Genomic DNA, 23,959 nt, shown 5'->3' with positions numbered 1-23,959 from the left:
CCCTGGCGAACGATTTATAACTTGTTTCTCTTTCTTTCGTTTTGTCTTGAGCGGTCTGACATCTTCGTGACATTTAAATAAATCGTCCACGATTAACACGAGGCGAAATGTCGAAGAATTTCAATCTCGAATCTCATTTTTATTTGCCAAAATCACGGCGAAGTATTATGTACGATACAACAAATGTATGCTGTTCCTAGAGATTTTTTAATGTCTGCACAATTCGAAAATATGCCAAAGAGATTCACATTTTTTAAGACCAAGATCTAACATCGAGAGCATTTCAGTTTTTCCCCTATAAACTTTGTAAGATTTCTTTGCAGCATTTCTTTGTAAGATTTGTGAGCACAAATTAGCAGAGAGCATTATACAAGTCTAATATTTTTCTTTTAATTACAAAACGAATTTGACAACGTATGTAACATTAATAAAAATTATCGTAGTATATTCGTTATATTATTATATAATATAAATATTTATGTATTTATTTTATACAAAATACATAATATCTATTATGAAATATTCATGTATTTCATATTATTTAACATTATAAATTTGCATTTCGTACTTTTTAAAATTAAGTTTACACTTTCAATTAAAAAAATCATCTTTCTTATTTCTAGCAGCAGAACTCGTAAAATTTTATAGTTTGTATGGGAAATACTGGCAATCTCTGTGCAAGTAAAATCTACTTTTGTTTTTCCGCTGAGATATTATTAAAGTTTCAAAAGTAAGTTTATCTTTTATTTCTTTAATGTGTTTGTCATACTTATGTATACGCGGAGAGGACGCCTGTTTCTCTCTATACCTATATATTATACATATATATTTATATTTCCTCGCCTCAATACGCCTCAATACTAATATTCGAGTATTGCTCTCTAATACTCTCTTTTATATTTTCCCAGAATCAGAGTGTGCTTTCTGAAGAAACCTTTACAACAACACGTCTTTCCTCTTATTTTTTCCCCTTTTTTTCCCTCTCTTATACACTATTAATGCAACACGAAATATAAACAATATTTTTTGTTTCATTGAAACGAATTCCATACTTTTCATTGTTTTTTTTATTTTCTCCTTACTTGTAAATCAAAGAATTCTACAATTGCCTCTTTTCGAGATAAACCTCTTTTTTCACATTTTGTGTATTGTATACATGTATGTGTGCAATTTGTTTATGTGTATGCATATTTACAAAGCAGAGTCCTCTGCTCGTGCCTTACAACCTAAATATGAACTGTCAATTATAAACAATCTCATAGAAAATTTATTTATGTGATTAAAACAACGCATAAGAGTAAGTAGAATTGTAATCGTTAGCTTATGCATGAGCACGAGACGATAAACAAATTTGTACAATTTATTATGCGTGTTATCCTAAAAGACTAATCTTACGGCTACGCAATGTGTGACACAGAATTATTTTCTTTTTTTGCTACGAAGAAACAGTAGTCTTGTAATCGTTTCTTGAACCATCTCGCGCGTATTGGACGAGACAACCGTTTCCTGTCTTATTTGTCTCCCCTCATGCAAGTCGGTCCACTTTTGTGAAGTCGCATAATACATATATACATGTACAAACATAAATAATAAGTGTAACGTGATGGATACTGCATGAATTCTGAATCACAACTTATAACTACTGCGCGAATTCGAGATGTGTGACATATGGAATTATTATCTGCTTTGTGTGCGCGCGCGCGCGCGCGTGTGTGTACGTGTAAGGAAAATGATTTTCAATGTAAAAAAAAGAAACAAAATATGTCTATTGCAGCTTTTTATACACAAAATATCATGTGTACAGATCAAGTTTTCGTAGGTGTGGATTTTGCAAGTTCAAATTTACATTTATCTCAAATTTCATAGACTGATATAAGAAGATTATTGTTATATTACATTATGTAAATCTTCTGTTCGCATTTACGTCCTAGGTTACATTCGTTATAATAACAATAAACGATAAAAAAAGAGAGTAGAATACCAAAGTAAAATAATCCAATAAGATCAACTTTTAGATGTTGCTTAAAAATGAATCTTGGGTGTTGTAATTTTACCTCATTTTAAAATTGTAGCAAGACAACTTCATGTAATCATCAGAAATTATATACATTCATATCTTTTAAATCATTGCTATCATATTACATTTTGATTGCATCACAAGTTACAAACTTTTATTCATTCTATTATTTCTCATTCATCTTACTCCGCATTTTTTTAAACACGAAGAAAATGAGGTAACTCAGCATTTCATGAGATCCACTTCACATTCAAAATGGAAATTTTATTATGTTTTTGATTTTTACGTGTGTCAAAAACAGAATGAAAACGAATGAAAAGGGTAACGAAATGAAGAAGAGAAATATCTTACATGATCATATTCTTATAACATAATTTAAAAAAATAAACGTTACAATTATGCTCTAAATATCTAGCTTTCTTTCCATTTTTTTTTCCAGTTGGAAATAGACGACAGCTAAGATCATCGTAGACAATCCTCGCAGGTAAAATTACACAATCTAAGTTCTGATCCAAAATTCATACTTCGTACAACACGAACGGAATTCAGAATTCGCGAAATTGCGAGTGAGAAGGGAGGGGAAGAGAATGTCCACATGACTCTAATAAATAGCTGAGATTGGTGCGTTCTCTACTTTTACACAATCAAGTGTACCATTAGAGAGTTTGCTGTTTTCTACGTGTACTGTACTGGCACAAAACTCTGCTTCATACTGTTTTTTTTCTTTTTTTTTTCGTTTTTTCGTAAAACACATTAAATTAGTTGCCGTGCACTTTCACTTCCACTTCGGCTCAAATCAGTTCGATATAACTGCACTGTTTTAAAAAAACCTTCTTGTCCCTTTTGTTTTTGATTGATTCACTTTCCTTCGGAAAACTTTTCTCTTAGGCTCTTGATTTTGTGCACGAAGTATGTCTCCAGGGACTCGGCACACTTGAAGAAAGGCGATTCCTTTGGATTGTAGTAACGGCAATTGTCAAATATCTTCGTCATATCACCGATGAATTCGCTCAGCTTCTTGTAAGTCCGGTCATTTATCCTGAGTTCAATGGTTTGTAAATCTAAAATAATAAATAATTTGTATAAATATACATTAAGAAATTGTATATATATTATATACATATATATATATATATATAAATATTATTTAGAATAAAACATACACGCTACTGTATGTATAAAATACATACATATTAAATACATATTAAAAGCAATGCGGTACTACCAAAACGATTGATCGCAAAAGAAATAAATTATTGAATTCTGATTTAAATTGAATTGAATTCTCACCCATTGGCTCCTTTATGACTTTGTAATAATCTGGCGCTTCATTAGGGTCTACTGGTTCCATAAATGGCCATGCGCTTTTATGAGCCTAAAACAAAAAAAATTATATAATTTGAATTATTATGTTGAGAAATTAACATTCAATTATATTAATTATGTTACTTCAGAAAAAATTAACTCACGTAATAATATATCGATAATATTTACCTGTATCTGTTTGATCAATTTCTTTAATAGATCGAGATCCTTCGTATTGAGGTTCTTCATATTAGCAAAATTAACAGAAGAGTTCCGCTGACAATTTGGACAGACGTATTCGTCAATGTTGTCAGCTTCTGATTGAAGAATACCGACACACCGTCCATGAAACCAATCCTGGCACTTGTCGCAGCATATGTAAAATCTTTAAAAAACGAGAAATATAAATATTTTCATTCCAAATTAACTAATAAATGTTAAAATTTAGATAATGCAACTAAACTGAATTAATTCACATTAAGAAAAATTAATGAAATTTAATTGTCATACTAGGGAATCTTAATCTTTATGTTATAATATTAAAATATTAATTTTGCCTCTATTGTAAAATTACGCATCTTACTCATATCATATTTTTAATATTGTTATGTTAACGCAAAATACTTACTGAGATTCGTCGTAGGGCTGTTTACATAGACAATAAAGCTCCTGCGTGTCCCTGGCGTGTCTACACTCAGTACAAACAAACTCCGAAAGAGATTTACTCATTTCTTCCGTTATGCCTACGCAGTCGCCGTGGAACCAGTTGTTGCACAAATCGCACCCCACGTAAAATCTTTAATAAAGAAAATAAAAATGAAGGAAACCATATATACGTTTTACAGTGCAAAATAATTTCTCAAGTTCCGTAAAAACAAATTTTAGAATTTATCAGAGATTTATCAAAGTTTAATAACAATATATCTTACAATTAAAATACATTTAACATTCTTTTTTATAAGCTAAAATAAAATATAATAAAAATAAAAATAAAATATAATTAAGAAAAAATATGCAATAAAAGCCATAAAAACCTAATATATAATAAAAACAAAAAAAGAAGATAAATGTAAGAATAAAAATAAATGAAAAATAATAACAAATAAAGAATAAATTAAAGTAACAAAAATGAAAGGTACATGAATCTTACTTGGTTTCGTCATACGGGGTTCTGCACAGGCAATAAAGTTTTTCTTTCTTGATGCGAGTCGTGGCTGTCGTCGAGCCACCGGGTGGCGTTGCATTGTTCCCTTGGGCCTTGTGCTTTTTGGGCCTACTGCCACCACCGCTCCGATTCGCCGGGCTAACCTGTTGTGCTGCTTGAGCGTTTGCTTTTCGCTTCGCACTACCTACCTTCACCTCGTCTTGCTTGTGTCTTTCTGCTTTTGTTCTGGTAGCAAGTTCCGCTGACAGATCCTTCTGCAACGATACTCGTTGAGATTTTACGGAAATAACAACGATCATAATTTCGAGATATTGATATGATCGAAGAAATTTACTTCCAAAGCGTCTTAATTTCAGACAAATTATGTAATTGTCATAAACGTAGTTTCGTTAATTTAATATTTAACTATAGACGGTTTCGAAGCAAATTTTTTATTTTTTCTCCACATATCTGTGTCGCATCACTATTTTATAACATTATTTTGTAATATTGTTGTGCACATGCATCAATATCAATATCAATATCGATATGTACCTGTATATCGATTTGCAACTCCTTCTCTAACAACGCTCTTTTTTTAAGAATGTCCTTTTTAAGGAGTTCTTTATGTCGGAATAATAAGACTTGCATACGGGAATGAACTTGCTGCTTTCTTCGCTGTTCCTGACTGTCTTTCAATTTTGCAGATCGGTTTTTAGGCGATGTTTCGTTATCTATCGCCTCTGATACTTTTGATACTCTGCAAGGAATTTTAATATCATATATACATAATAATGTGCCACAAATCTGACAGATAAGCTAAGCACGATGATATGTATTATGATGATGGTTTACACTAAAAACACAAATGTATTTATTAGACAAACAAGATGATTATTTGTTATTTATTATAAAATATGTATAATATTATTTAGATTATTAGGTTTAAAAATTTTTTTGCATTATTCAAAACATGTTTCATCTGTATTAATCTTCGTTTTATCAATCATATGATATTTGAAATATTTGATCTTTTTTCGAAAGAGAGACAAAACAAGACGTTTATAAAAAAATATAAGTTAGATGGATAATATTTTTGTTCCTCAGTTTAAAAATTCTCGAAGAGAAAAAAAGATAGAGTGAAAAGATCAATGAAAAATTGAGTTAACGAGAAGGATAAGGAGAATGTTGTGTGATACTAGAGATGATGAAGAACAGAAAGAATTACACAGAAGGATACAATAAAGAATACATAAAAAACTAAAAAATTGTAAAAATGATTTGCGCCAGTCAAATCATCAAAAATCTTTTGATGGTTTTACTGACAAAAAATTGGGTATAAAAAAAAGTAAAACGACCGTTTAATGTTTTCAATTTTAATAGATCAATTTTAATTCAATTTTAAATTTTAATTTAATTCAATTGTAATCAATCAATTATATTCCTACATTGTCTAATACTTTTGCATCATACATGTAAAAATTAAATTTAACACAGAAAACGAGGAAACAGAATCTAACTATTGATGAATTAGGATGAAACTAAAAACTTTATTATGCTCTGTTCTTGTATTTTCGAGAAGATTACAACATAAACACGCTTAATAAAAGTGAAAAAAGATATAAAGAATATTTGTTAATGTCTTGGATTATAACATGTATTCGTTTGTTTAGTGTTTTTAATAAGAAATATACAAGTATGTTACAATCCATATTATGAAAAACGCTAAAAAACGAGTTAAATACATGTCTCATAATAACTCATAATATCCCTTTTTACTAAGAATTTATGTACACATTAAGCACGAATCCAAAACTTTTATATACTTTATCAAACGTGTTAAACGGATCAGAAAAATTTCCAAAGGACAAAGCAAAAATTTTCATTATTTTCTCTTTTTTCTAAAAGTATATTTTATCCAAAAGTTTTAAAAGTTCATTATATATACAAATGCGTGTGATATATACATAAAAATAAATAAAAAAAATTGTGTGAAAATTTAAAAATGTTAGGAAACATTATAAGTTTGTCATATCTTAAATATAGAAGCAAAGGCGGAAGCTAAAATTGATTAATATTACTTAGGATATAACACAGTAACGTAACTCGGTTTATTTTGAGAACGAGAGAGAGAAAGGAGAGAAACAAAATATTAAAAAGGAAAACCGGCAAATAAATTCTATGATGAAAAGATATCTAATTAATGAAAAGATAAATATATGAAAGGACGAAATATATATTAATCTCTTGCCGAATTAGTTTAGCCCCGCGCGTGTCAAAATGAGAGACAAAATCGCTCGTGACAAAAAGACTGCGAACCGAATCATACGCTTGATTCCCTTCCCTCCCTAAAAATAGACACAAAATAAAGATAAAAGTTTGTATCTATTTTTATATCTATTTTGTATCTACTATAAAATAGATGAAAATTGTATCTTTATAACAAGAAAAAAGAAATGGAAGGGCACCGATGATCTGCGTTACTGTTTTATATCGTTAATAATACATGTTATTTGCTTTAGCTAATGTTATCTGTCTTTATGTTTTTTTTTATGTTACTCTTACTTTGCGGTCGTTTCGCGACTTTCTTGCTTCAGCGCTGGTCTCTTTCTAGGTGTCTCTATCCAGTCTTTGTCATCTTTGTCGTCGCCACCGCTAGATGACGACTGCACGTTACTTGGTATCGTCGCCACCGCTGGTGAAATGTTTGACAGTGGCCGTTTACGGGACGGCGGACGCGGTGTTGTCGCCGCAGGTGAATTGTGGTGAGTCTGGTTGCTGGCCACGGAGTTTTCGACTCTCATCTGCTTCTCCTGGTACCGTTGTAACTGTAGCAACTTCTCTTCAATCTCCGGATTAAGATTCTCTTGTTTCAAGGCATTTTTAATAGCTGAAAGGAAATACGAGAAGAAATTAAAATATATATAATATATACAAAAAAGTCTGTATATTTAAGAAGTGTTTCTCGAGAATAGGAATTTTCAACGAAAGCAGTTTTGTAAAAAAAAACGTATGAAAATCGTTTTGAAACAATTTAAGAAAAAAATTAAAAAGCATTGAAAATTAAAAAAAGATGTTTTTGATTTTTCTTGTATAAAAAATAGATAAAAGTTTTTCTAAACATGAGAAACATTTCTCTAATTATTTTTAACGTTGCAAAGTGTAAAAAAATGCATGTAGTTTATTCGTACGTAATGAAAAAAAGTTTCGTGTGAGTTTAGCAATCTTTTGCCCGTACTGATAAAAGAATACGTAATATTACATATACATGTAATATTTTTATATTCCCAAAACGCGTGTCTTTTAATATTTTTTATATACTAACTTTGTTGGATATAATCTGGTGTCAATATGAATTTATTCGACGAGTCGCCTTCTTCGTTCTGAGATTGCGACGGTTGTTGCCCGTTAGCTATATTCGCTTTTTGCGAATCGTCATCTGCCGCATTCGCCACGCGTCCTACTTGTTGAACAACCACTTTCGGCTTGTCAGCTGATTTTGGTGTTATTACTTGTGATCCTTCTGGAATGGTTTCAGTGGTCCCTTGTGATTCTAATGAAAAATACATATTTATATTATTGCAAGTATTATCACGCATTATATATAAACTTGCAAATATCGATAGCTTTTTGCAAAATTTATTATATTTTTCAACAAAAATATTTATTGCTTATTACTTATTTAAATATTGCTGTATAAATATTTCTACTTATTTTTGTACTTTTATTATAATATTAAAAGGAAAAATAAAAGTCGCGTACCAACGGTGGACGATGAGGACACCGTAGACTGCTGCTTCGGGCTTGAAGTCACAGAAGTAGTCGCTGATGAAGACTGTGCGGTCTGGGACTGTTGTTGCTGATTGGATGGTTGAGCCGGCTGAACGGCCAGGTAAATCTTCGTAGGTCCCAAGACGCCCTGCTTGCCAGTTGATGCATGAGCTGAAATCAATGTAAAATCCTCGGCTTATAATAATAATGTATAACATAAAAATATCAACTCGGATCGTATTTTTCGATCTTTAGTACCAACCTTTGAGCAGCTGCTGTTTTACTTGCTGCTGTACCAAGTTTAATTGCTGCTGCGTGAAGTCCGCGCCTTGCAGACCCTGCAATACGATTCGCGGACCATCGGTCGTTTGGATGACCTGAGCGGTCACGCATTTGATCACCGTGCCGGGTGGTTGTCCAGCTAGTAATGAGGCTTCGATGTTCCTTGGAATTGGTGCTACGGCAGAGTTTTGCTGGCTGGTTGTCACTGACGCAGTGGTAGTTGCGCTCGAGGTTGCCGTAGCGATCGTCGCGTTCGCGTTCGTGCTGGTGACCGACTGTGTCGCGACAGTTGCAGTTTGCGTGGTTTGTAAAACTAGAAAAATTATACGCATGTTTGTTGTAAACTGTGCATGAGAAAAAATGTATGCGCGGAATGACGAATCGAGTAAGCAACTAACCTTGCGGCTGTTTATTCGCGGCAACGGCACCTTTCACGATGATGCCACTGTTCGTGGAATTCAGGTGCACGATCTGGTTCCCGGTCGTGCTACGTATCACCACCTGATGGCCGCCAATCGTTGCCAGTTGGGCTTTGCCACTTGCCAATTGCTGGGCCAGATTCGCGTTCGTCACGACGATTTGATTGCCGCTAATCACCTGCGCACCGGAGGATATCACCTAAAATCATATCGCATTTACATAATGTACACAACGTAAAAGGAAATATAAAGAGCATTAATATTATCACGTGATATTTTTTTATAATTATAAAATTATTAGTTGTTCGATTTAAATTCCTCGAAGCCAAAATTTAATACTTTTCTATTATTTGACTCTTTGTGAACTTTTATCTAATGATCATATGGTTTAGTCTCTTTTTGAAGATCGTTACCTGTGCGGTCTGTCCCGCGTTGGCGACCACAATGGTATTCTTCGTCGCTTGAGTTGGTGTGCCTGAAGCTAGACTCACAGCCGTGGCTTTTACGCGCTGAACGGTTTGCACGACTTGCGCTTGCTGAGACGTTTGTGCCTGTTGTGCTGTTGAATTCACCGTTATTTTTGCACCAGGACTCGTTTTGGTTGGAGTCTCGGAAGCCGTCACTTTTGTCGCTGTTACAGTCTTTATCTGAAATATAACAATTAAGATAATATCAGAAGTTTTTCCCATTAATTTTTACATTATACGTATAATTAAATCCTTATTGTTCGTCCTATGAATGTTGTTTTTAAAAAACAAGCGTCTTATTGAGTAAATTACCTGTGGCGTGCTCGTAGTTGTCGTCGAATTCGTTTGAGTGCCCTGCGCGAGTGTACTGCCCACCGCCTGGCTTACGTTTAGTACATGCAGCTTTCCATCGGGCATCTGGATCAGCTGCTGACCGGGTAGCAAGCCACGTACTTGAAGCTTGCCATCCAGCGTTCTAACAATGTGCACTTTCTGCTGAAGCTGCACAGGCGAATTGGTACCTAAAACAGATAAGAATAAAAAAAAGTTATTTAAAAAAATGAAAAAAAGCAAAACCTTTTCCTTATAAAAAGACAATGTTTATTGTTTTTGCTAATTTTTCAAAGCAAACTTTCTAGCAATAGAAATGAATAAACTTACTTGCTTGCGACACTCTAATTAAAGATTGTTGTAACTGGTTCGATGTCTGAGTCGGCGATGTCTTCGGTAGAATACTGGTAGGACCGGACACGACTTTGGTAGACCCATCAGACGCTGAAATGAAGCAACAGAGTGAATTAAATTGACTTTGTTGAACAATACACTCGAACATAATGATAAATAGCTAAATACTCACTTTTCACCAAATAACGGCGTCCAATAACTTTGTTCTGAGTAGGTGTTGTTAGAAGAGACGTTAGCTGCGATTTCGTGCTGTTCGGATTCGCCGGGATTGCGACTTTCGAAACTAATTTAACTGTACCATCTAAAAAAAAGCAGAATTGATCTTACTGTTTTAATTTTAATCGACATAAATTTTATATTCTATATCAATTTTATATTCATCCTATATATTCATCACGTGCAATCGTCAACTTACCGTGAGAAGAATTAGCCGTGACTTTGACGAGCTGGGCGGTCGGCGAATTGACTGGTTGGCTTTTAAGAGTCTCCAAGGCACGTTTCTGCTGATGAGCCGCTCGCTGCATGCGCAGTTGCTGCTCCATTTTCTCCTTGATCTCTTCTGGCGTTGCTTTGCCGCTCACGAGCTGATCGCCGGTCAAGCCGGTCGTGCCACCGGCAGTCGTGGTGACCGTGGCAGTTCTGTTACCACCACTTACGACCACCGATTGCGGCACTCCCGAGCGGCTCCTAGTAATAATCTGGGCATTAGCCTTCTCTAACCTGGAGACAGGACAGACACACCAAGCGAAGGGTTAGTATCCAATGAAAGAAAGAAAGCAAGCGAAGGTTAAACACGGTTTCAGCTCAGGTTTCATGCTCGACGACGCTCGACAATGTTGTCGTCGGCGTGAACTTGGAAAGCAATGGCACAGTGTTGCGAGATAAGAGGAATATCTTTTTGAGAACTTCGTAAACGTTAACGATAAAAAATTTTAACGAGAAACAACATGCAAAATACTTTGTCGTCGTTAGATACGCGCGATATTAATTGCACGCGGTCGTCCGTGTACCTGTCGCCGTACTGCTTGATTTCCCACAGCTCCAGCTTGTCTTCGTCGACCCACTCTTCAGTGACTTGCGGTTCGGTACTCTGAGGAGATTCTGGACGCTTCCGTTTTCTCAAGCCGCTTCTTATGGATGTCACCTCTGGAAGATTTATGTACGTAGAGTAAATACAAATGCGATCAAACGACTATTCGCGCTTACAACATACTTTTGTAATATCTTTAGTAGACGAATAATCAAAATTTCCACCATAATGATATTAAGTGATTTCTGTATATACGCACCTCTGACTTGCTTCGGAAGTTCGAGCGGTATCACGACCTTTCTACGCAGGTATTGCGTTCTGTCGAGGAACTGGCCGACGTGCCGATGTTTCAGGATCTCTAACGACATAATCTCTGTATCGGTGGTGATCTGGTTCTTGCCGTCGGTAGACATCGGCTTGGCTGCCATGTCGTCCCACCTCAAACACGCCCAGAGTATTCTCAGTTGAATCGCGGCTGCGGCCAGTGATCTCAGACCGACTGTCCTGTACAGCCAGCAGGTTTTGAACAGCGGTCGGGAACAAGAATACGGCCACACCGATAGGTTCGCCTTGGCCAGATGATGAAAGCCTTGCACGGGCATCTTGCCGCCGAGACGAGATAATTTTCGGAGCTCGTGTTGTGGCAATACCAAAATGCTGCGGTGCTTGTTCCGCGTACAGAAAGTCGAGCACAGCGGATACTTGACCGGCGTACGTTTCTTTCTACGATCCGCCAAGGAGATTGCCACCTTCTTCAGGTAAACCTTGCCTTCCGTTGACGTGGTCGTATAAATCCGCTCGCTGCCGTCGGCGTTTAGTTCCTTGGTAACCGCGCTTCGCTGCACCGTCCTGCCACGGCGGTTCACGATTATCACCGTTTTCACGCCGCTCTTGTTCGTCGATGTGGTCGTGGTGTTCGACGAGACAGTAACGGAATTGCGATTAACAGTCGAGTGCTCCTGTACGCCGTCCGTGTTCTTTACCGTTGTAGTAGTGGTGGTAGTGGTCGTGGTGACGTTGCTCGTTGTCGTCACCGTCGTCACGTCTACGTTGTCTGAGCTGTTCTCGAGCTTCAACTTTTTCGCCGGAGGCGAGGAAGCAGTGGCATCCTTCGCCTTCGTTGATGCCTCCTCGTTGCCAAGCATCGCCGATTCCAGATCCTGTTTGATCGCGTTCTTCGCCTCATCCGACGCCCCCGATTTCAGAATAATCTGTGATGAGGATTGCGGCAAAGGCTGATTATTGTTCAGTGTATTCGCCTCACGACACAACGTTATCAACTCGCGCTTCAAATGGACTTTTTGCATACATAGGGGTGAGTAGCAAGTGTAGGCAAGGCTCTGTGCTGCATTGGCCTGTACGTTGTTCTTATTCATAGCGTTGCAGTAGCACGAGTAACAGTTGCCGTTTCTGCAGAGCCTCATCACGTCCGCGTACCGCATGCGCGCCTGTTGGATACGCTTGCGGATCATCATTTCTTTCGTGGACACGGACAGGACCGCCGTCGCCGCTTTGTTCGCTTGTTGCTGTTTACCGGCAAGCGGTGATAGTAAAGCCTGTAGAGAGGCATCTCCGCCGCCATCAACACTGACGCCAACGTTTACGCCTTCGTCTGTTTCGCCCTCCTCGTGGTTCTCAATCTCCATCTCCGCAGAATCGCCGTCGCCACCGCCTTTCTGATTTGTCATCTGATTCGCCAATTCTTTGCTCTTCTCAGATTGCAAGAATCTTCTCTCTTCCAAAAGCTTCAAGTGTGTCCTACGCGACAGAAAATCGTCGATCCTGGTCTTTTTCGCGATTTTTGGATAATACAATCTTCCAGGACTGGTAAGTCCTTTAGTAATATCAATTTCCTCAAACTCGGTAATTGGAGTAAAAACTTTCTCAATTTTTATGCCAGCTAGAAATGATAGATTTGTCTTTATTTCTTGTTTAATCGCGGGAGATTCCGACTTCACTGAAAGACCAGGGGAAGCATGCACCCCATTCGTCTCATCGTCAGTCGCCGGTTCCTTCTTTACGGTTTCCGCATTGCACTCCTGTTTAATCGCAACATTTTCCGCGCCCTCTTGCTTGATCTCTTGTTTTACAACGCCGTTTTCAATCTTACCACCGCAGTACTCCCTCATAAGACACTCGTACGTGGGCGGGTCGAGTGCGAGAATCCTCAGGCCACTCTGATCTTTAATCTGCACCATGATCTTCTGCGGGCCGGCGCGCAGACCCATCTTCGTCTCCGAGGATCGGTAACGGCGGCTAGCCGATACCCAGAGCCAACCGCCCAGGCCGTGAATTCGATATTCCTCGCCCTTTTGCTTCCACACTTGATGCTTCAGGCCGAGAGTATACTTGACGAAGCTGAATGTTCGATTGCGCTCCTCCTCGTCCTCTTTCTCCTTCTTCTCCTTCTTGTCCTGTCGCTTCTTCTCCTCGCGCTCGAGCGCGGTCACCCGTTGTAGTTTCACATGGCCAAGCTGATCATGCCAGACACTAGCGAACACCACGGACTTGATGCACGCTTGCAGAACAATGAGAGTGCGCGCGAAGTCACGCGGATTCACGCATGCTCCCACGGCGGCAGTCCACGGTTTACGTAGCAACGGCCAGTTGGTGTGCATGAACGGTGCTTGGATATTGCTCTCAAGCTGCAGAACTGTCTGGCGCAGAGTACTCACCAGCAGGGCTCGGGTGCCTGTCAGGCTGCCCACCCACTTGAACTCCGATGCCTGCGTAAGCGAGAACTTATGCGACAGATGACGTTTCTTGTCGCGTTCTTCATTCCTCTGCGTCTTATTCAAAGACACTAGATTCGTACTGTACTGATTGACGTACGATTTAAAATTATTATCCATGCCCAATTTGAATAGGTGAGTACCGGACGCGATCTGATGTGCTTTTTGACGCGTCAGTCTAGTGCCATCGCCCTCGGTGTCTTTTAGGCTTTTGTCCAGTTTCTCAAGCTCCTCCTTCGACAACGACGTACTTCGTCTTTTGAGGTCGTCCATATTAAAGGTTCGTGGCTGCAGTGACCCGGTCTTCGATCTTGTCACAATCGTGTGCTTTTTACCTGGCAAAAATTGTTTCAAATTCTTATTTAATTGAAATTCATTTGAAATGTTCTGCGTATCATAATAATATGCTTCGTTGATAATTTTGGTTACATTGTATCGTTACATGGAAAAAAAATCATAAATAACTGTCGTTAATAATTCAGAATACCGCGAACTTCATCACTTACCATCTTTTCCAACTTTCTCTTCTCCTTCCAATGCTTCTTCATCTACCTCTTCAGACGAGGAGGTACTGGTACTGGTTTTCGTGATCGTTTTGTCGGTATTTGATCCCGCTGATGCGTCCACATCCACTTCAACAGTGTCTCCTACCATATCAGGTACCTGTGCAGAAGCAACTGAATCATTGCCAGATGCCTTGGCTTCCCTTTGCTCCGCCGTAGCTGCTGCACGTTCCTCGGTGGACTCCGTATCTTCGTGCATCTTGCGTATCATTTCTTCGGCTTCTTGTCTTTGCTTCTCCTTCTTCTCGTCTTCCTCTTTCACTTGTTTCTCTTGTCGTTCCTTTTGCATCTTTTGTATAAGAGCTGGAAGGTTTTTATAAAAATAAATAATGATATTGTCTCTTTGTGAATGCGATGTTAATATGTTGTAAAATATATCATTTACATACGAAATTATATATAAAAATATGATATTAAACAATCGGAATAAAAGAAAAGAGAGACAGTGTTAATTAACTTTTTTTAAATATTCGATGCTAGCCAAAATGGATTCAGAAGAAAATGATCCTTACCGTTCTCTACTTCTAGATACGATTTCTTGTTTCCTTTGAACTGATTCGTAATGGACTCGGTAAGCTCCATTTGACGAACTATTTCGTCCTTGTAATCCGACAACTCGCGATACAGTGCTACCTCCAATTCGTTCTGATCTAATGCGAGCATCACTTCTTCTAGCTGTAACGACGTACTGTAATACCACACCTCGCCGTCTTCGCTCTCGCTAGAAAATCAAAGAGCATTATGAATAAGTGTGTGTAGAAAACAACTTTCTGTATTTTACTTATACGTACACAAACACATAAAGAAAAATGGCTTTAATATTTTTAAATTGTATTATACTTTTATATTTACATATGCAGATATTCAAGTTATATAACGACACCCTCTACTAAAAAATAAAGCTCAAGGATACGCATAGAATTCAATGTATAAATATTCTTGTATAAAATTTATATCTTACACAAAGACTCTCCTCGCGAGAAACCAATACTTTCTGCCATGTCTATCAAAGCCTAAATGTTCTTGTCTGCATAAAGATCCGTTTTTTTCGACGTCGGGAATACAGTCCACGACTCCCGTCACTTTGTGTGCTTTACAAGTGCTACACTGCCAGTCTTCGGTAGGCACATCGACCAATGGTGGTTCCACGCATTCCAAGTGAAACACAGCTGGACAAGTTTCGCAACACAACAAATCACCCAGTCGATGACACACTCTGCAGTGATCGTCATAATGCATGCTTCCTATAAAAGATAAATTATCTCTTTAATACTCTTCTTAATTAAATATATTTTGATCTTTCTCTCTAATTATTGGTCAACATCTAAGTCTAACAATAATTTAGTAATAAAGATAGCTTGGCAAAAGGTTTATGTTTTGAACACTACATGTGTTCAATAGGAATCAATCTGCTAGTTGTTTTATCCAAATTAATCTTGATTATTTCTACATCAGCATAGACACAGCTAATCATTCTCCTGCTGATTTCGAATATAATCATGCTTAAAAGAAGACTACAGATAAAATATTTTACACGTAACATTGCTACAACTTATTATACCTTCGTGCAATAAATCCTCTCTCACAGGATTTGTGATTAAAAACTGATCCGTCATGAACTGTAGAATCTTGATTCTATCCTCAATGGCAGTAAAAGGATATTCAGTTACGGTTAATATTTGCAAGATACTCTGATCAAAGCCCTTGTCGCTCTCCACGTACGAACGCAGCACCTCTGGCCACGTCAGGACATCTACAAAGTACAAGCTAACGTTCACCGAATCTTTTTGGTCCAATGGACCAAAGTGAGTTTGTTGCGAGTCCTCTTCTCTCAACAATGCCTTGATGAGCATAATGTGAATTTCTGCTAGCAGATTGGTCTGATCTTCACACATGAGGGCGGCACAGAAATCCTCAAATCTGAAGCAAGAGAGACGTACCAGGGTGCGAAAGTGCCTGAGTGTCTCATAGATGGACAGCAAAGGCATGACCAATTCCTTAGGGACTAACAAGTCATCCGAGGACTTGGGTAACACCAACGGTGGCAGTTCTCTGTTTTGCAACCACAACGGCTCTGGACTAGGTGCCCGTTGCTGACTTAGCAGTGGTTTTCTAGGTGTTCCACTGGTGGTGCTGTAACTGGACAGTGAAAAATCACTGTCGCTCGAAGGATCAGGTTCCTCCATGCTCTCAGAGGTTTCTATATCACTCGGGAGTGGGTCTTCCTCAGGTTCGCTCTTCTCACTAGATTCGTCTCCGAAATCTGAACCATAGTGATACTCGGAATCATGATAATCCACATTGGGATTGTAACCGCGACGCTGATAAGCCCCTGAGGATCCGGAGTGGCCACCCTTGCGCGAGTGCCTGTCGCGCGCACCCCGCGACTTGTTGCGCTGGTTCCTCGTGCTGCGCTTACCGTTCTCCTCGTTCTCGACCGACGGCGACGTCGGCCGTGATGCCGTCGGCGTGCTCGGTTGTGAGCCCGGTGTCTCCGTGCCACCAGGAGTTCCTGGAATTGTTCTGTTTTGCAGGTACTTGGGCTTCTTCATCAGGTGGTACTGAAACTTCTTCGGTCGCTCCATCACCACGGATTTGGGTGGGCGCCCCCGCCTCTTTGAGCCCCTGCCCGTCATTATTATCGTGTTTCGTCGCCGTGGTCCGCGTCGTCGTCGTCGGCAGCGTCAATCTCCTTTCGGGAAACCAGGGCTCCGCCGCGCGGAAAAACCGCACTGCCGAAATCTACCTGCGTTCGTTTCTGCGGTACTTCTGCTCCTGCTTCCGTTCTCGCAGTCTCTTCCTTCTCCCACCTCTTCCCTTCTCACCGCACCTGGCTACGTCTTCTCACTCAGCACGTGGCGCGCGTGCTCGCGCGCTTGTAAACAAACACAAGTGACATCGCCGCGGCAACGAACTGGATCCATCCATGATGTCTGATGCACTCTGATCTTTGCGCCATTTCTCACGGTCTACATCGGTTCGGCGGCGGTCACGTGACCAAACACAGTCCGCCGCGGCGTGATGAGAGGCCCGTCGCACGCACGTTGCCGCACGTCGGCCCCACTTACCACACGTTACTCCGTTCGCCTGCTCCTTTCTCGTTTACCGCAGCACGCACTGCGAAAAAAACACTCGCCAAATTCGATAGCGAGATCGGCGACAGCGAGTGACGCGAACTATGCGAACGGAGGGGAGGGGGATCTTTAGCTGCGCTGTGAACTGACTCGTTGTTGCACGGGCTGCATAAGAGAGCGGCTCTGCGATTGGCTCATTGGTACGCCGCCATGTTAGCTGCTCCAGAGCCAGCCACTTGATAAAGTGTAACTGAATCGCCGCTCTAGCGCGTACCTCTTGATCGCGATGCCTCGGGAAACACCCGCGGGACGTACGATCGCGCCGATAACACCGGTTGCGGGATACGGGCGGGTAGCTACGCCCGATCGCCCGATCCAGCCGAGAGACTCGCGAGCTCCAATCGCTTTCACTGTAACTTCCTGCTCGTCTTCTCTGTCAGATTGACGTGCACGATAGGTGGCGGCACGCGTACGTTCGAAAAAACGCAATTCTAACCGCACTTCCGAGACATGCAGCGCCGTACAGTTGCAAATCGCACTCAACTCCGGTACGGGGGAGAAATTGACGCGTCAATTACTGCCGAGTAACGAGTATACACGCCTAACGTGAACGAGCAAGCCCGCTGAAGGCCGCGCTTCCCCGATTGCCCCGTTGGCCGTATGCGAAATGCGAATGTGTGCCCGGCCGTTACCCGCGAATCACAGATGTACATATATATTCGCACCAGAGGCTAGTACTCTAAAAGCCGCGCCAGAGAGCGTTATCGTCGACCACCCTATGGACGTACTGCGATGTTGCGCGCTCTTCTCGATCGATCTTTTTACGTGCATAGAAACGCATTATGTGATATCGATCTCGCCGATTCACATGAATCGCAATATTTTTACGCGTTATTATCACACAACCTCGTTGCAATGAAACAAGTGCACGTATCCTGAGAAAAGAATTTCGCGATCGCAGCGTCACTTGTTTTCGGTTCCAAGTTTCCGCGCACATGGAAACGCGATTTTCGCCAATCAGGAAAACAAATAAAGAAAATTAAGAAAGTCCATTACTTGTACGTTACAGCGAAATTTACCGTGCATTCTCAGCCTTAAATTTAACTTATAACGAAATTAATCTGCCTTTTTTTACCGTAATGTGCTGCCACCTGACAGCGCATGGTGTAATCGCGACGCGAACAGCAATAGATGTTGTCAATCATGATAATGCACGAAAATATGGCCACCACCGAGGAGATACGAACACGCGAGTACCAGCGGGGGGAGCGAGTGAGAGACCGCGACGAAGATTTTTCGATTTTCCCAGCGCCCGTGAGGACTATTTACGTGAAGAAATGAATGATTACACGACGACGATGTACGCGCTGCGGCCGATTGTAACGTTACCGACGATACGCCCGTGCTCGAAGCCCATGTACGAAATGCGGAATATTCACGAGGATGAACGTGACGGTCGGCGCAGTCATCAGGATGCCAACACCGATGCCAAGATGCCCGACGATGTTATCACAGAGCAGGTTATCCGCCTTCTGCAGGTTTCCGTTTCGTTTCTGTGCGCGGCTTCGCCACGACAGCGATATAACGCTCGCTCGCGCGTCCGTACGCGCGCGGAGCGTGCGGACCAGCGCGAAAAGCAGCGGCCGACGGTCGCGATCGCGGTTCTGCCAACGAGCGAGACATGATGACTCCTCCCGAAAATTTCCGCGAACACTGATCCGCGATCGACCAGCAGCGGAGCGGAGGAGCGACGTGCTGCGGTTCCTCTCTCTTTGTCTGCCTTGGGGCTTGATCGATGTTCCTGCTGTCCCCCTCCTAGGATCTTTTTTCGAGTAACTCGTACATGAACGAAAAGTGTGTGAAAATTGACCCGAGGAAAGAAGCACGCCGATTAAAATCGCGAGGACGCACTTGCGTCCGCGAGCGAACGATATATCGTGGCGAACGTGACTAACGTGAAAATACGCGAGAGAGACGCGTGGTCTCGAGCTGTCAAAAACGCGAGACTTGGAAATGCTCGAAATACCGAGTTGTCGATGAGCAACGGGGCTAATATATTCTAACACTGTCATTGTTAACCTTATTTTCACCTTGTAGTAATTTTTCTCCAATCTACCGATTTACCAACTTGACGTAAATATTTGTGTATGGTCTGTAAATAAATTGTCTGTTAAATCCACAAAATAAGTCATGATATTGTATGTATAAGTAACCATAAATACAAACCTGAGACGTATCTTGTCGTATTATAGTTTATTATGTACATTATTATAACTATTGCGTATTCATATTATGCAATTGTAAAACTGTTTGGTTTTTTCAGAAACCTTTACCAGAGTACGGTGCACTGGAAATTAGACAGGAAAAAATTCTCAATCAATTAGCCGAACTTAAAAAACAAGTCTCGACACTGTGCCACTTCCTGAAACAATCTAATAAAGCTCAAAAGCCAGTCAAAAAAATTTGTAGGCTGCCGCCTAGGGTAAGAGATATAAGTTGCAAGGAACACCTTTCAATAATGTGTTTGATAGCAAGATCACATATATATTGTATATTGTACTTTTTGTTCAGGATAGTTTCGTTATTAAACTTAATTAACGTATGATATCATTAATCGAGAAGCTGAAAGAATAAACGGATTGATTGATATCATTAATTGATGCATATATAAATCGTGTGTAGTATAGCACTTCACAGTCATTACACTTTTTTCATGATAATAATTTTTGTAGTCTTGTAAGATATAAATGAAATTATTAGAATATGGAAAATGTGGAGCGTGTGTAATATGAGCAGAATGTAATTGAAAATTAATCCATATTAATACATTAACTGTTATAGCTCTCATGTTAAAATTGCGTCTTTGAAATATGTTTATCATGTATGCGTTAATATTTTTTTATCATATGATTAAGTTATTTTGCTAAATGTGACATTATTGTATTTATTATAATTAAGTAATTATTGTGATTGATTTTTACAGAAAGTGCTCAATATCAATATATTAATTAAAGCGAATCCGAGACGTAGGCCATATTTGATAGATGCTTTGCATAAGCTCTGGAAACATACTGACTTCAGAGTAAAAACATACGCACATTCCACTGTGAAGCAGGAAGTACCTGATTATTTTCCTCCCCGCATAATATCTACTACAAAGAATGTTGTAAACGTCATATTAATATGGAAAGAAGGTAAGACAAAACTAATTCTCGTAGATCTTTTCATTATAACTGAACCTTCCGATCGCTTTTGCATCTATTCAATCTATCAAATTTTTTAAATAATTGATTCGAGTATTCTAACGTGTAATTGTTTTTTTATTTTTTAGTTGAGCAGTTGGAAGCTTATGTAGACCTGCAGAGTGAACCTTTACTCGGTCAAGTGAATCTCCTTAGATATTTGTACAGAATGATAGACCCGTATGAGAACGATCAAGCACGGGTGCATCTGATGGACTATGTGCTTGATACGTGTTATGTTGCATGTTATCAGAAATGGAAGACTGTCCACGACATCTTATATACACTGAACAGCAGGTTTGATGAATGGAGTGGCAAAGATAAACCCAATATTGCGGATGTCGCTGTATGGTGCTTGATAAAAGAGCTCAATATAATATCTCTGCCAGATCCTCTCCAACAAATGGACAAAAAGTACGATGAAATGTTTCTAAGAAAAAAAACTAAAGTACCTCTCTTTACACAATCTAATTATATTATGTAAATTATTTTTTTTATTGAAAGTTTCGATATATAAAATTTAAAATGTTAAATCGATTTGAACGAACAAATTTTTTCTGTTTATTTCATTTTCACTACTTTTTATTAATTATGCGTACAGAGTGTACCGAGGAAAAAAATTTACATATTTTGTGCGGTTGTAGAGGATTCAAAGAAATTACTTTTCGATGTAAGGACTTCATAGTTTTTCAAAAGCAACTACTAATGTTTCCAAATATTTATAAAATATACCTCTATATTTTCAAACAAAATATTTGTTTTTATTTATTTATAATGCAATCCATTTTCCATGTAGAAATATCGAACATAAAAATTTTGAGGTTTTCTAGTACAGGACATTTTTGATTTTTTATTTGTTAGCGAAAAAGTAGTTTTCCCTGAATAACTTTATAAATGTTAATTTTGTTCTGATATCCTGTATGTACATAAAGTTACTGTGATAATTAAAACAGTAAAGAAATATTAGTAGTGTTATTAAAATAATGTGTACAGATTTGTTGTAATATATCAGGGGTTTTTTCAGATATATGATTCGAAATTAAAACATAACAGTTCAATATAAATCAGTCTATTATTATAAAGTTCTTCCAAAATGGCATAAATTTTTATTAAAAAAATTAACAAGTTTTCACGATGTCTTATATGGTTAAACATCATATCGGATTTGTATGTTCTTATTTTTTTACGAATGCGGAATGGAAATAAGATTAATTATATAAATAAGATTACTTTGTATCGTGTGAAAATTCACTGGCAGTATCGCGGGAACAGCTAAATAGTTCTAGAAATTCTCACGAGGAAGAATTTGCTGCATCGCGCATGACATTTATAAAACTTTTTTCAGAAAATAATAAAATTATTATCTAAATACTTGTAGCAAGTATCGCATATACGATTTATCTTAACGAATAAGAATTGATAGTAGCATCGTAGTCACTAATTAGATTAAGTTTTGCGCTCTTATCTAAATTTCATTAGTCGCATATGAGCTGGAATAAATGCGACATTGTACAATTGTCGTATCAATTCAATTCGACATTGTGACTTTGGACGTACGTTAAATTAATATAATAAGAATGTTTAGGAAAGTACAAATACTGTCTCAGTGGCTATAATATTTATATGTACAGCAGAAGTTCCGTATTCGCCGTCTTTATATTTTTCTTCCTAATGTATCTTCTATTCTCTACCTAACTTTAATGCATTTTTATTCGTATTGTCTTTAATATTTCGCTCCGACACTTTCAGGCTGCGCTTATATTTGCGACAGTTTTGCAGAACATACGCTCCGCGAATGTAGAACTTCCGCTGTATATCACAAAAAAAACGCAAATACGAGATATAGCCCATCGAATAGCAGCATTATACAAAATCTACACTTTTACGCGATGGAAAATGTACAACATATTTACACGCGTCCGATGCAGGCTGCGGTCCGCAGCCATCATAATATTCCTATATGTCCCAAATCCTCCTACTTGTAATGCTTCCATAGAGCGGGAGCATTCGTATAATTTTTTCACTTTCTTTTTTATTCATAAATCTAACTACTTCAGCCATGTTACGTCGTTGGCTGAAGCGTTGGGAGTAGAAGCGAAAAATCTGTGATGCCTCATAGACGTCATAGATGTAACTAAAATGCTTCGAAGCTTGGATCATATTTAAATATGCTATACTTGAAGCGCTTCGAAGCATTTGTAATGCTAAGGACCGCACCCGTGTAATGTGCAAGTACATATGAACGGATTTATACAGGATGTTCCACAACACGCGACTTCATCTACGACGAATTGACGGACTGATATGATAAGCCTGACGATCGAAACGATTAATTAAATTGACATCGAAACATTCCTGTGATGTTACAAATGATTATCTTCCACGGCTTGTACCTAACATAAGTATATGATAAATATCTTCAAGCGTCGTGTGAAGAAAGGTCAAATTCCTGCTGAGAAGTATTTTAAAATTAGGACACCCTGTTCCTTAGATATGAGACTTACGCATTCGAGATCCGTGCCGTCTAATTCTTAAGCTAATCGGAGAAAATACAAAAGTATCTATTAAATGCAAAATGGCTTATCGAAAATTGCGAATAATATACACGTGTATCGATATATATCACAATACGAAGAGACTTTAAGCTTTCCTAATTTGCTACGAGTTTGCTATAAGTTTATAGCACGTCGGCACGTGTAAAAATACACGTGTAAGTGACGCAAGTCTTTCGCTCTATGTATGTATACATAAACCTCATTCGAACCTTCGTTTCGCGTTGAAAGCTGTCGGAACGATTCTGACATTGTTGACATCAATAAGAAAAGTCTCTTTTGCCTTATTAGTCTAATCTTAGTGATGCGTTTAATTATACGAACGATGAGAAACCGGGCAACGGCGCTCGTGATCTGGCCATGTTGTTCATGATGATCTGACCGCCGTTCAAGCTGACGACCGCGCTGCCTTCCGGTTCGGAGTCGGTGTACGACGAATAATTCCGCACGGGTTTCTGTCGCTTCCACGATTGTCTTAGCGAGTCGTTCACATTCGCGTAATGATTCACGAAGGAATGTGGATCGGACTGCACGCTCTCGTTCTCGCTCTCAGAGCCCTACGAAAACAAACATACAGCTATATGAGATAAAAGTTAAGAATGTAAAAAAGTTGTGAAATTCGATATCTTGTGAAGAAAGTTACAAAAAAACCACTTGGAAATCAGCGTATTTACTTT

General features: G+C 38.9%; 3 protein-coding genes across 6 annotated transcripts in view; 1 reads left to right on the top strand and 2 right to left on the bottom strand.

Moving 5' to 3' along the window:
• Nucleotides 1-1,049: 1,049 nt before the first annotated feature.
• On the bottom strand, nucleotides 1,050-17,088 carry LOC105275959 (nucleosome-remodeling factor subunit NURF301). 3 transcript variants are annotated; one of them, XM_026972602.1, is made up of 22 exons: nucleotides 15,976-17,088; nucleotides 15,376-15,658; nucleotides 14,927-15,135; nucleotides 14,358-14,717; nucleotides 11,379-14,186; nucleotides 11,100-11,235; nucleotides 10,505-10,809; nucleotides 10,262-10,390; nucleotides 10,066-10,179; nucleotides 9,718-9,926; nucleotides 9,352-9,585; nucleotides 8,918-9,137; nucleotides 8,500-8,832; nucleotides 8,229-8,408; nucleotides 7,792-8,019; nucleotides 7,032-7,356; nucleotides 5,022-5,226; nucleotides 4,473-4,741; nucleotides 3,951-4,118; nucleotides 3,512-3,707; nucleotides 3,308-3,392; nucleotides 1,050-3,078 (listed from the first exon to the last, which is right to left on the bottom strand). In XM_026972602.1, exons 1-22 carry the CDS (start codon nucleotides 17,048-17,050, stop codon nucleotides 2,876-2,878), a joined length of 8,274 nt encoding a protein of 2,757 aa, XP_026828403.1. In that variant the 5' UTR covers nucleotides 17,051-17,088; the 3' UTR covers nucleotides 1,050-2,875. The 3 variants fall into 3 exon arrangements, with proteins under 3 accessions (XP_026828403.1, XP_026828404.1, XP_026828405.1); XM_026972603.1 differs by having other exon boundaries at nucleotides 4,473-4,738; XM_026972604.1 differs by having other exon boundaries at nucleotides 10,505-10,776.
• A 1,500-nt stretch (nucleotides 17,089-18,588) lies between these two features.
• Nucleotides 18,589-21,783, top strand: LOC105275960 (probable aminoacyl tRNA synthase complex-interacting multifunctional protein 2). Of its 2 annotated transcripts, none has more exons than XM_011333195.3 (4): nucleotides 18,589-19,008; nucleotides 19,812-19,970; nucleotides 20,472-20,682; nucleotides 20,820-21,783. In XM_011333195.3, the coding sequence occupies exons 1-4, from the start codon at nucleotides 18,628-18,630 to the stop codon at nucleotides 21,212-21,214; spliced, it is 1,146 nt and encodes a 381-aa protein (XP_011331497.1). In that variant the 5' UTR covers nucleotides 18,589-18,627; the 3' UTR covers nucleotides 21,215-21,783. The 2 variants fall into 2 exon arrangements, with proteins under 2 accessions (XP_011331497.1, XP_011331496.1); XM_011333194.3 differs by having other exon boundaries at nucleotides 18,589-19,026.
• Nucleotides 21,784-21,813: 30 nt separating this feature from the next.
• The window catches only part of LOC105275958 (protein sidekick), a 29,352-nt gene continuing 27,206 nt past the window's right edge, over nucleotides 21,814-23,959 (bottom strand). Inside the window, 1 exon segment of the mRNA XM_026972605.1 lies at nucleotides 21,814-23,839. Within this exon segment, the coding sequence (XP_026828406.1) occupies nucleotides 23,597-23,839 (243 nt within the window). The 3' untranslated portion in view covers nucleotides 21,814-23,596.

Source organism: Ooceraea biroi, chromosome 9 (assembly GCF_003672135.1).
Source record: "Ooceraea biroi isolate clonal line C1 chromosome 9, Obir_v5.4, whole genome shotgun sequence".
Lineage (NCBI taxonomy): Eukaryota > Metazoa > Arthropoda > Insecta > Hymenoptera > Formicidae > Ooceraea > Ooceraea biroi.
Note: the sequence above shows the minus strand (reverse complement) of the source record. Positions and strands in the feature narration are given on the sequence as shown.

Bases quoted from the DNA above. Each gene is read 5' to 3' on its own strand.
- LOC105275960 (XM_011333194.3), top strand. From the start codon at position 18,628: ATGTGCTGCCACCTGACAGCGCATGGTGTAATCGCGACGCGAACAGCA. The intron at 19,027-19,811 runs GTTTCCGTTTCG...TGGTTTTTTCAG, and splicing joins AGGTTATCCGCCTTCTGCAG to AAACCTTTACCAGAGTACGG. The intron at 19,971-20,471 runs GTAAGAGATATA...TGATTTTTACAG, and splicing joins TTTGTAGGCTGCCGCCTAGG to AAAGTGCTCAATATCAATAT.
- LOC105275959 (XM_026972602.1), bottom strand. From the start codon at position 17,050: ATGACGGGCAGGGGCTCAAAGAGGCGGGGGCGCCCACCCAAATCCGTG. The intron at 8,409-8,499 runs GTTGGTACTAAA...CATTGATTTCAG, and splicing joins AAAACAGCAGCTGCTCAAAG to CTCATGCATCAACTGGCAAG. The intron at 5,227-7,031 runs GTAAGAGTAACA...AATTCCTTGCAG, and splicing joins AGTCGCGAAACGACCGCAAA to AGTATCAAAAGTATCAGAGG.